At 34.5% G+C, this 13,260-nt stretch overlaps 1 protein-coding gene across 27 annotated transcripts in view; it reads left to right on the forward strand.

The window, feature by feature from the left end:
- The window catches only part of LOC105495854 (synaptosome associated protein 91), a 166,277-nt gene that overhangs the window by 91,109 nt on the left and 61,908 nt on the right, over nucleotides 1–13,260 (forward strand). For all 27 annotated transcript variants that reach the window (XM_071096777.1, XM_071096770.1, XM_071096781.1 and 24 more), the window contains exons 10-11: nucleotides 2,897–2,967; nucleotides 9,235–9,262. In XM_071096777.1, coding sequence (XP_070952878.1) covers nucleotides 2,897–2,967; nucleotides 9,235–9,262 — 99 coding nt within the window. The remainder of the gene's footprint in view (nucleotides 1–2,896; nucleotides 2,968–9,234; nucleotides 9,263–13,260) is intronic.

Here is a 13,260-nt window from a genome sequence, read left to right on the forward strand (position 1 = left end):
TCAAATGGTTTCTTAGATATAATGATAAAAATTTGAATGGTCTTGTGATTGCTTTTTTTAAATTTGGTTTTAATGATGCTTTATAAGCTATAGCATCTAAATTGTAGATGGATGCTTTCTTTTGGAGCCTGGGCTCACAATCAGCTATGAACTTGTTCCAAGAAAAGAATTTTCTAATATTATTTCCTGTTTGTGGCATGTGTACACTCCAAATGTAAAATGTCTTCATTTATGAAAAAAATCTTAGGTTTTGATGTCAGGAATTCTGGTTGATATGAAAACTACTGGTAAAGAAAGGTCTCCCTTTAAAGACCATACAACTGATGAATCGGTAACCATGATATGTTGCTGTTATGTATTAGCTTTCACAGCCTGACTCTTGTTCTTTGGATTGGTGTTCCCATCTGCTTGGTCTGTTGACTTTGGCATTTTTAAAAACAAGCAACTGAAGAGCCTGCTCATTATATTTTGTTATGTTACATTCCTTTCACAACAGCAGAGGCATTCTCAAAGTTTTTGCTCCTTGGAAATTTAAGAGGCAGTTTTCATTTATTGTCTACTGCATGCCAGGATGTCCTCGCTGCCATAGATGCAGTAGAGAAAAGGTTGACATTCCTGCACTCCTGGATATTACTATCAAAGTACTTTTTTTTTCCTCCAAAGACATTTGAGGAATTTATTTCTCTTCGATTTTACATGTCCTTATAAGAAATATAAATGATGCAGCACTTTCAAACTTCTAGGATGGAATGCTCCAAACTTAATTTCCCTTTAAGACAGAAGTCAGTTTGATAGTCTTGTATTCCTTGATCAAATTTCTCTTTCAGCTATTGTGATTTTTTGTGACTTCTACTTATTTTTTCAATTTTCTCACTTAGTTAAGAAACTTTACAAAATGAATAAAATGGTGAACTCTCTTCCGGGTTTTTTGTTTTGTTTTAGGTAACTAAGAAACTTAATAGGAGAAAATATTACCTATTTTTGATTATCCTATATTTGTTCCTATTTTGTGACTATAAATCGCATTTTTCTTAGACCATGTTTTAAAGTTAGGCTTAGCCAAAAAACATCACACTTTCTTAACATTACATTTAACATTCAGAGTATCTTAAGTCTTGTAACTGGAAAGAAGTTCTATGGCTTATTTTTTTTTCCTTACTGCGATACCATTGAAAAAATAGAAATATGAAAAGTTTATATGCCCAGACCTCCTAAATTCCATCATCATCATCATCATTATCATCATCACTGGCAATAAATATGATAATTTCAAAGTTATCAGATGTAAATTCATCTAAAAATTTTGAAGCCATTTCTATTTTTTCTTCTTAAGGTTACTGTGTACATTCTCTATTCAATGAGCATTTCTTTATAGTTTATAATCTGGTATCTAGAACAAAATATTCTATATCTTTTAAAATTCATTTTTTAAACTTAGAAATACAGTCTTAGTTGTGGTTTACTAGAATTTATTAAGTCCATTTTCATCTGAGTTGTGTTTTAAAATCCTAATTTTTGTAATTTTCTAAACTTATTATATCTCCTGATAATCTTATTTTTTTAACTCTGTAGTTAAAAGCTTTTAAAATAATGCTGACAGGGCTATTCCTTTCTATCTTGCCTTCATCATTTTGATCAAGTTAATATTTTGGTTCACTTAGTAATTTTTATATATCTACATTTACATGTTTTAGTTCACTCGGTAATTTACATTTATAATCACATAATTACAAATATAATAATCACATGAATGTTAAGACAGTTTAAGAGTCTATTAGTGAAGTGAAAAATGAATATTAAATAAATGTCCTGAATTTTCAAAATTAAAGATTTTTAATAAGAATTTTAATCTGTCATTAAATGTACAGTGTAAAAGATACAGTTATATGAATGTCTGTGAATTCTGTGAGTTCCTTTATCAGCATAGTTACTTCAATGTCCTTCAAAATTAATTTCACATTAATTTAAAGAAGAATTGTCAGAATTAAATATATCTATAAGGGTAGTTATATATTTCATTTAAGAAATGCTATTCTTTGAATGCCTATGCTGCTGTTAAGGTCTAATTTGTGTTACAACTATTTGAGAAAGATGAAATTAAATCTCTAATGCTTAAGGAATAGATTGGGTGAAACATTTGCATGAACCTGTTATTTCTCCTTAAGTGTACAGTAAAATGTCATCACTTTATATCGCCTAAAATTTTATTTATAAATGGAAACATTCAAGTAATTCTTAATAAGAGTTGAAATTTATTAAATGTGTCAATACATAGTGCTCTAACATTATATTTGCTAAAAGTTACTTTATTATACATATAAATATTTTTATATTATATATAAATAGGTCAATAATAAAATCTTAATTGTTATTGATTATTAGAATTATATTCTTTTCCCCACAACTCTCACTCACCACCTTTTAAAAATATATTATAATGGATTTTCCTAATAGTTCAGACAAATGTAGATAAGTGAAATTTTACTGTATTTTCAAATTTCTGTGAATTTGTATTTGGGCACTTATATTTTTGACTTGAATACAAACACTCATTTTTACTATGGTCTTATGAGAAGGAGGTGGTAAACTTGATTTGAGTTTACTGCATATAAGTAATATATTAGTAAAAGTCTATCCAATGTAATCTCTGCACTGAAACCACACTGTAATGCTATTTGTCATGCAGTGGAGTTAAGTCTATTTAAGATGGGCCTGCCTGAAGGTCAGGCAGTGGAATTTAAATATCTAAATACTGAAAGAACCTGGAATTAAATCATCTCACATGTATATCGGGGTCCATCCACAGACTTCCACCATACAAAGTTACAGTGACGTTACAGTGTGTTTACGTTGAAAGTAAACAATGCAGACATTTATTTTTACTTTCTTATTGTAGGCTCCCAGCAGTCTTATGGAGACGCTTGAACAGCATCTAAATACATTAGAAGGAAAGAAACCTGGAAACAAGTACGCATTAGCTGTATATTCTAAATAAGATGAAAAATACTAGAGTCGTTCTTCTAAGAATGAGATTTATCATGGTACAACTTATATTGCTCAGTTTTAGGGCTTGCTTTGTTGTAATTTTCTGGGCTTCCTCAGAACCCCTACCCTTCCTATTATGACAGTGGGTATAGACAATCTCTCTGCAGGCTAAATTAGCAAATTAGTAGATTGTACCAACATTAACTGAACCTAATGATTTGAACATTTGCCCTTGGAAGGAATTCACAGTATATGGAAAAATAGTTACTCATGTTTAAAAATCAAAGCTGTTATCATTGGACATGAGTGAAAACAAGCACAATTTCACAAGCAGCCTTGATTACTCTATTATTGTTATCAACACCACTGTGAAAAAAGAAAAACCCTCAAGTATAGTTTTTGGACTCCAGTCTCTCCCTATTTGAGCCATTAGACATGGCATGCTACTGACATTTTATTCATAGATCCTTTTATATAGAGAATAGCAATCAAGTAGTGATAAGTACAATTTTACTAGATTTTCATACCTTTGTGTTTGGGTGCCTATATTTTTGACTTTTTCCTCACTGCATGCACAAAATGTCCAGGTTCTTTCCCCCCCTCCCCATCTCTCCAACAGGTCTGAAGCTTGTCTATTCACAAGGCCTGGTGCTTTCCAATCTTTGTGCCTTATTCAGACTGTAATTCTGTGAGTCTTAGGATGCTCACCCGCCCTTGTCCTGCTTTGTAAATCTTATGCATCCTGGGAGGGCCATCTCCAGTCCTACTTTCTCATGAAGCCTTTCTTTATCCTGAACTGCTCAGTATTGTGGCTATTTCTTTTTTTACATGTATGATTTAAGTAGATTTTCTGAATCTAAAGGTTAGGGACTATTTTACACTTCATTATGTCCATTTAAACACCTAATGTAGGTCCTCTACAGAGAGAGTTTGGAATCTGTCTTTGTTGATGATACCAACTTTCTGTTTATTCCATTTAGGTTGACAGCAGGAGTTAGTAGAGATAACCAGTGTAATGATCATTTCAGGACTGTAGGCTGATCACAGATTTTACCTATAACAGAGCTATCAAAATGCAACTGTTTTCTGACTTTCTTCCCTCTGGACATTATCCCAGAATCTAGGCTTGTGTCTTGATGTTACTTGTTTTTTCTGGTTATTTCATTAGCTGTGTTATTTCTATAATATTTTTTCAAGTTAGTGTAGAAAATATTGCATGTTTTAAATTTGCAACGATAAGCAACAGCGTAAGAGTCTTCCAGACAATTATGGCAGAGCTATTTGGAATGATGGATAGCAGGAGCTCTCAGGGGCTCTTTCAAGGTTGTTTCCACAGTCCAGGCTCTGCCTCCAATCTCAGTGTGGCCAGGGATGATCAGACTTGACATGAGAGTACGTTAGCTCACAATAAGAGATGCCCTAGTCCAGTTATTTCTGGGTCCACCCTCTATTAGGGTATCTGGGAAGCCAAATGAGTTGCCTAGGATTTCAGAAAATGCAGACAGGAAGCCAAGAAATTTTTCTGCTCCTGTGACAGAAGGACCTCTTTAGCTAAGGAAATATGCACATCCCCTAAAGTTAAAATCTCTCTTGTGCAGTGCTGGATGCACACTATAAGTCAGCTTCTCTGCACTGTATTCCCACTCAGGGTTCCCCATACCCCACATAGGGCCACACCCTTCCCTTGTTTTTTTTGTTAAATCTATCAGTGCTGCAGTCACAAAGAAGCCTCCTTGGGTAGCTAGAATGGGTCTCATTAGCCCTGACTTCCAATCTAAATTTGCCCCCTTGTGGTCACCACAAGCTATTTTTGAAAAAAAAAAAAAAAATAGCTATGGACATTTAGTTACATTTCTAGAAAAGTGAAATTTAAAATTCAATAATCCTCCATTTTGAATTACTTTTTTCTTAGAACAATTTTTCTTTTTCCTTTAAAATCATTTTATGCTTGTCATATTTCTCTTCTGAATTGGCTAAAACCACATTTGAACTTGTCTTTTGCTTATTCCCTATTATTAAAAATGAATGAACTATAGTAGTTAACTATTCTCTTCTTTGTATGTTTGTGCTTACCTTGGAACTTAAGTGAAGGGTGAGTACTGTATGGAGTGAGTTTTTTTGCATTTGGTAATTACTAAAAATGCAAAAAAACCTCTTAAAATTCCACATTTGGTATTTAGAACATGTAAAACTGATTTCTGTCCCTTTTACACATCTGTGTTTTTTCATTATGCTTTATTTTTGTCTCCCAAGTTGACTAGCATAAATGGTTTTACTTTCTTTTGGTCTTCTTGGATCTAGACTAACAGTCTCTCTTAGATGTATATATGTATATATATATTTATATATTCCTCTTAGATTTTAGAAATGAAAGTTTTTTATTTGTTTAGTAAACAAAAGATTTCCCCATGGCTTATAGCATAAATGCCAAAAGGGAAATTTATAAGGAAAATTAATTACTTAAAATTGTTTCATTTGTCTTCTGGTCACAGTGTAAAACTATTCTAACCTCTAAGCCAAGTATATACATAAATTGAAGCATTTGCAAATGTCTGTTATAAAGAATATGTATGCCCTTTATATTTAGTGCCTTGTGTCCACTACTATTTATTTTTGTAATTATGTGCAATACTCTGTGATATTCCTTTATATATTATCTGTGTCTATAATTCCACAGGACAAAAGAGAAAAATTTATTTTATTATTTATGTGGGTTTACTAAGTGTTGAAGTTACAGGAAATTTAAGATAAATCTTTTGTAATTCAAGTTATTTGAAGGATGTAGATAGATGTTTCACATCTTTTTTTTTTTTTTGGCTAGCATTTATACTCAAAACTACATAGGGATTATTGTTATGACTCAAATAAAACTTAACAAAATATTCTATTTGACAGCTTCCTATTAACATCTTGGAAGGAAATATGGACATTTGCTGTGTTCATAGTGAAACCCAAGAGTTTGTAGTAATTTTACAGAATTTAGAGTAGATTACTTATATGGGTCATTCATTTTCTTCTAAAATTATCTTAATGCCTTGTTTTTCCAACATGGTTCATTACCTACTAGATTTTTCTAGGTGAAATTATTAATATAAGTATTGGTCTTTTTAATAAATATTATCTATATATAAACGATGTAGCATCTTCTTTCCTAAAGGGCAATGACTTAACAGGGTGGAAAATCAAGCAAAAAACACATAAGAAGAGCAATTTATATGTTGTGTATGTTGTGTAAGAGAGAAGCAAATGTGCCAAGCTTATCTGTGTTTTGGGGGTTGGAATGTGGAATGAGCATAGGCTCTGAGGAGCAGATAGACTTGGACTAGAGTCTGGAATCCACCGTTGAAGCATGATGAGACATGGGAAAGTTATTAACCTCTCTGAGCCTGGGAACCTTCAGATTTTAATCAGTGATTAATGGTGCTTTTGAAAGCTATTGGAGCACCTCTGGTTCTCACCCTTTTAATTAAATCATGGCAGCAGCCAACTCTGGTTTATGAAAACAGAGGTCACACATCCTGACAGTTTTGTTTCACAGAAGATAACTTTTTAAAGACTTCTGGTTAATTTATTGATTATAGAATGAATACATGAATATATTCTAATTTAAAAATTCAAGTAATACAGAAAATGTCAGGTGATAGGTAAAGTGCTAGGGATATAAAACAATGGGATGAGTTCCTTCCTTTCAAAAAACTTAGTATCTAGTGAAGAAGATAGAGAATTAAACAGGCAACTAAGATATAATGTGGCAAGTGGGATGATATCTCAACAGAGACAGTAGATTTTTGTTTGTTTGCATAATTCATGGGATATCTCTAAGTATCATTTAGTAATATTGTTTGTGTGGAAGCTTGGCAAAATGATTCTTGTACCAATTATGATTTTTCATACTTAAGTACGATATTCTTTTTTATAGCAGGTAGAACAATTCTATCATTTTTATTGTATCTTCATTCTTGCTATGGGGTAGAAGATGTTATAGAAGAAGTTATAATATTTTAGGTATTAGTTTGGAGATGTATTTCTAAAGCCCTTGATTTTTTTTTATTTTTTATTTTTTTTGAGACGGAGTCTCGCTGTGTCTCCTAGACTGGAGGGAGCGCAGGGTGCGATCTCAGCTCACTGCAACTTCCACCCACCAGAGTCAAGCGATTCTCCGCCTCAGCCTCTTGAGTAGCTGGGATTACAGGCGGGTGCCACCACAGCCAGCTAATTTTTGGGTTTTGTGTGTGTGTGTGTGTGTGTGTATTTTTAGTAGAGAGAGGGTTTCGCCATATTGGTCAGGCTGGTGTCGAACTCCTGACGTCAAGTGATCTGCCCGCCTTGACCTCCCAAAGTGCTGGGATTATAGGTGTGAGCCACCCCACCTGGGCTATTCTCTTTTCTTTATTAGTATTTACAATTGTATCAACATCACTAAGAACTGGTTTATGAAAATTGCTTGAGAGAGAAACAAATTAATTTAAATTAATTCATTCTTAGAAAGTGACCATGCCAAAGGCTTCTATGTTTTCTTTGAAGAATTCAGGCTATTATTTTCTTGAATTTTTATTCAGATTTAACTCTCTTCTTTTTCCATACGTAAAGGGAAAAAATACTGGGAGTGAAGAAATTATTAGCCAAAACTCACTAGGACATTTTCTACCTTATGCTGTACTAGATTTTTAGGTTCTTAAGTAATTTACTGTAGATATTTCAGTAGACCCTTTGACATGAACAGTATAGATAAAGGTATATCCTTTCCCTCATAGACTGTATTACTCTTAAGATAACTTTTAGCCAAACTCCATGTAACCAAGTTGTTACCCTTATGCTTGTTATATAGCGGAATTTTCTGTGCCCTTGCTACCTGTTGTTTATATTCATTTTAGGTAGAAATTAAATTCAAACAAAAAATGGCAGGCATGTATTTGCAAATGAAGTTGAACTTAAAAGATATTAACTTGGGCCGGGCGCGGTTGCTCACGCCTGTAATCCCAGCACCTTGGGAGGCCGAGGTGGGCAGATCACAAGGTCAGGAGATCGAGACCGTCCTGGCTAACACTATGAAAGCCCATCTCTACTAAAAATACAAAAAAAAAAAAAAAAAAAGAAAAAGCTGAGTGTGGTGGCAGGCGCCTGTAGTCCCAGCTAGTTGGGAGGCTGAGGCAGGAGAATGGCGTGAACCCGGGAGGTGGAGCTTGCAGTGAGCCGAGATCGCACCACTGCACTCCAGCCTGGATGACAGAGTGAAACTCCGTCTCAAAAAATATATATATTAACTTGGCGTATAATACTGTTAAATTTGCTATGTCCAATAAGACAAAAATTCAAAATATTGTACAAAATTCTACTTACTAAATTTCTGCTGTAATTTTCTTTTGCTGCTGCTATGTGTGTGATATTTTCTCTGTAGATGAGTAAAAAGTCATCCCTGCCATTCACTAAGACGGTGAATATAGGCTGCTTATTGAAATGTATTTAGTCTTCATCTTGTTTTGTTATTCGTTTTTCACCAACTGAAGTTAGTAAAATGTGAACTGTTCTGGCAGTTATTTCCAAAGCACTTTGCTAGAAATGATCTGCAATAGTCAATGCTACCAGTAATGTAACTTAAAATTCACCCCTTCCTAATTTTCCCTCATTTTCTTAGAAAAAAGCATCGAAGTTGCTGTTTGTTTCCTAGCTCCCACTAGTTATAACAGGATGATGGGAATATTTTTCCTAGAATATTCTTGCTAGAGTTTTTATTACAGCCATAGGAAAAAACAGAAAACAAAAAACAGACTTCAAGGGTATGAATATGGAGGCCGAGACATATTTCAGGCACAGGGCCCATAGGGATCTTCACAGTGTACTCTAACCTTAGTGATCTAAACCACTGGGTGTTGGGGTTTTTTATAATTCTACAAAACATGGTTTTTTCCAAGCCTTCTGAAAATAGTTTTAAATTCCCGTTTGGACAGTTTGTTTTTATGGACATAGGCAATAATGTTTGACTCAAAGAATTTGAGTTGCTAGAGATATAAAAAATAATGTTGAATTTAAGTATTTCTAGTACTGGAAATTAAGTAGATGGAAAACAGTGGAAGGGGATGTCATTATTAACTAAAAGATTAAAAGTTTTTAAAAAATAGTTTGTCCATTATTTTAAAAGTCTGTATATAAAACAAGTTAATGCTTGACCAAGTGAAATCCAACTTAAAAGCTTCTACAAATATATTCACATATATATTCAGTTTTAAATTTTTTTATGTTGCCTTTTAGATCTGGTGCTCCCTCTCCATTAAGTAAGGTAAGTTTGGTTTTCTGTTTAGGGGGTTCTTTGTTTTTCGCTTTTTACCGTTTTACCATCATAAAGTGTACAGTTCAGTGGCATTATGTACCTTTACACTGTTGTACAACCATCCCCACTATCCATTTCCAGAACTTGTTTTTATCTTTCAAAACTGTAACTATACCATTAAACAATAACTCCCCACCTCCCTCTCTCCCCGAGCACCTGGTAACCACCATTCTACTTTCTGTCTCTATGAATTTGATTACTCTGGGAACCTCATGTATGTGAACTCATATAGTATCTGTCCTTTGCTGGCTGGTTTATTTCACTTAGCATGTCTTCAAGGTTCAGCCATGTTGTACCATGTGCCTGAGTTTCTTCCCTTTTGAAGGCCAAATTATATTCCATTATATGTATATACCACACTTTATTCATGCATTCATCTGTCAGTAGATATTTGGTTTTTTATATCATTTAGGTTTATGAATAATGCCTCTGTGAATGTGGGTGTACAAATATCTATTTAAGTCCCTGGTTTTGATTCTTTGGGGGTATATACCCAGAAGTGGGATTGCTAGGTCATATGGTAATTCTAATTTAAATTGTTTGAGGAAAGGTAAGTTACGTTTTTATGTATCCTCCTTTATATTTGTCTCTAAGTCCAATGTAGTATAGTATATGCAATTTAGTCCTTTGTTTGGACTAAATATTTTTAATGTTGGAGAGATTTTCATGTATTTATATTACAGCAGAAAACAAATGTTATCGGTAGAATGTTTTAATAGTTGTAAAAGATTTTTACATATTCTAAATCAGAGTCCTATGAGATGGGTAAGCATGTTTCAATGGTAGAGAAATCCATTGTAATGGGGTGTCTTTCCACAAATATGCCTTTTAGACAGTCTACTATAATAATTTAAAAACTCATTTACCTCCTCATCTCTTTTTTACCATGTGGAAGGACAGGATTAGGGTTATTAGTGACAAGAGTATTTACTTCTATAGGTCTGTAGTTCACATTTACCATTGTATTCTTCAGACAAAAATGTAATAGATGTGTTTTTTCCTCTATGACAAATTTCCATTATATAATTGCTGTCATTACAGATATTCAAGGATATCATTATAGCTGCACTGGTGATCTCCAGACACCATGTATTATGCCAGTGATGGGTTGGCTGACTGCCTAAGATCCCCTCAGGGACCTTGAAAAATCAGTCAAATGAAACAAACAAGTGAAAAGCTCCATTTATTCTGATATAAGGCCAGGTTTAAAACCATTATGTCTATGTGAAAAACTCCAATACGTAACTGCTGAGTAGAGTGTCATAAAATTGTGGCGGCCTTTGGGTTGGTCTGTTTCTACATTTTGGCCAAATTGAATTTTACTGACTTTTTCTTTTTGTAATAACAGATTATTTGGGTTCTGTTTTCCTCACTCTTACATCTCCTCAGAGCTTGTTGTTCCAAGGCATTTTTAATGGGCTTCTGTAGAGTTTCATTTTTTGCATTTATGTTGATAATATTTATTGCTGTCATTAAGTTCTCAATGTTTCATCAATATCATTTTTCTAAACTTATTTACATGTATTGGCTTTTAAAAACCTTTTCTTAGAGGATTTCTCATTGTTCCCAATGGATGACATACAATTAGTTTAACTAGTCCTTTCTCTTCCATTGATCATGTTTTGTATTCCATTTGGAAGATTTGGATTTTTGTTGAAGAGAGAGGTCTGAGTTGATATTTTCTGATCAGCAACATCCACACTGCTCATGTGTCCACCTTTCTTGAAGTGCTGAATGCTTGACACTTGCATATCTATTGAATTTTGACTTTTGGATTAGTTATATTCTTGGACAAATATATTATTTAAGTCTGTAAATTTCTTATCTCCTCAAGGTTTTTTTTCAAATTATTCTTTTTTTATTATTATTATACTTTAAGTTCTAGGGTACATGTGCATAACGTGCAGGTTTGTTACATATGTATACTTGTGCCATGTTGCTGTGCTGCACCCATCAACTCGTCAGCACGCATCAACTCGTCCTTTACATCAGGTATAACTCCCAATGCAATCCCTCCCACCTCCCCGCTCCCTGTGATAGGCCCCGGTGTGTGATGTTCCCCTTCCCGAGTCCAAGTGATCTCATTGTTCAGTTCCCACCTATGAGTGAGAACATGCAGTGTTTGGTTTTCTGTTCTTGTGATAGTTTGCTAAGAATGATGGTTTCCAGCTGCATCCATGTCCCTACAAAGGACACAAACTCATCCATTTTTGTGGCTGCATAGTATTCCGTGGTGTATATGTGCCACATTTTCTTAATCCAGTCTGTCACTGATGGACATTTGGGTTGATTCCAAGTCTTTGCTATTGTGAATAGTGCTGTAATAAACATACATGTGCATGTGTCTTTATAGCAGCATGATTTATAATCCTTTGGGTATATACCCAGTAATGGGATGGCTGGGTCATATGGTACTTCTAGTTCTAGATCCTTGAGGAATCGCCATACTGTTTTCCATAATGGTTGAACTAGTTTACAATCCCACCAACAGTGTAAAAGTGTTCCTATTTCTCCACATCCTCTCCAGCACCTGTTGTTTCCTGACTTTTTAATGATTGCCATTCTAACTGCTATGAGACGGTATCTCATTGTGGTTTTGATTTGCATTTCTCTGATGGCCAGTGATGATGAGCATTTTTTCATGTGTCTGTTGGCTGTATGAATGTCCTCTTTTGAGAAATGTCTGTTCATATCCTTTGCCCACTTTTTTGATGGGGCTGTTTGTTTTTTTCTTGTAAATTTGTTTGAGTTCTTTGTAGGTTCTGGAAATTAGCCCTTTGTCAGATGAGAAGATTGCAAAAATTTTCTCCCATTCTTTAGGTTGCCTGTTCACTCTGATGGTAGTTTCTTTTGCTGTGCAGAAGCTCTTTAGTTTAATGAGATCCCATTTGTCAATTTTGGCTTTTGTTGCCGTTGCTTTTGGTATTTCAGACATGAAGTCCTTGCCCATGCCTATGTCCTGAATGGTATTACCTAGATTTTCTTCTAGGGTTTTTATGGTATTAGGTCTAACATGTAAGTCTCTAATCCATCTTGAATTAATTTTTGTGTAAGGAGTAAGGAAAGGATCCAGTTTCAGCTTTCTACTTATGGTTAGCCAATTTTCCCAGCACCATTTATTAAATAGGAAATCCTTTCCCCATTTCTTGTTTTTCTCAGGTTTATCAAAGATCAGATGGCTGTAGATGTGTGGTATTATTTCTGAGGACTCAGTTCTGTTCCATTGGTCTATATCTCTGTTTTGGTACCAGTACCATGCTGTTTTGGTTCCTGTAGCCTTGTAGTATAGTTTGAAGTCAGGTAGCGTGATGCCTCCAGCTTTGTTCTTTTGACTTAGGATTGTCTTGGAGATGCGGGCTCTTTTTGGTTCCATATGAACTTTAAAGCATTTTTTTCCAATTCTGTGAAGAAACTCATTGGTAGCTTGATGGGGATGGCATTGAATCTATAAATAACCTTGGGCAGTATGGCCATTTTCACGATAGTGATTCTTCCTATCCATGAGCATGGTATGTTCTTCCATTTGTTTGTGTCCTCTTTGATTTCACTGAGCAGTGGTTTGTAGTTCTCCTTGAAGAGGTCCTTTACATCCCTTGTAAGTTGGATTCCTAGGTATTTTATTCTCTTTGAAGCAATTGTGAATGGAAGTTCATTCATGATTTGGCTCTCTGTTTGTCTGTTACTGGTGTATTAGAATGCTTGTGATTTTTGCACATTAATTTTGTATCCTGAGACTTTGCTGAAGTTTCTTATCAACTTAAGGAGATTTTGGGCTGAGACAATGGGGTTTTCTAAATATACAATCATGTCATCTGCAAACAGGGACAATTTGACGACTTCTTTTCCTAACTGAATACCCTTTCTTTCTTTCTCTTGCCTGATTGCCCTAGCCAGAACTTCCAACACTATGTTGAATAGGAGTGGGGAGAGAGGGCATCCCTGTCTTG

Source organism: Macaca nemestrina, chromosome 5, assembly GCF_043159975.1.
Source record: "Macaca nemestrina isolate mMacNem1 chromosome 5, mMacNem.hap1, whole genome shotgun sequence".
Classification (NCBI taxonomy): Eukaryota; Metazoa; Chordata; class Mammalia; order Primates; family Cercopithecidae; genus Macaca; species Macaca nemestrina.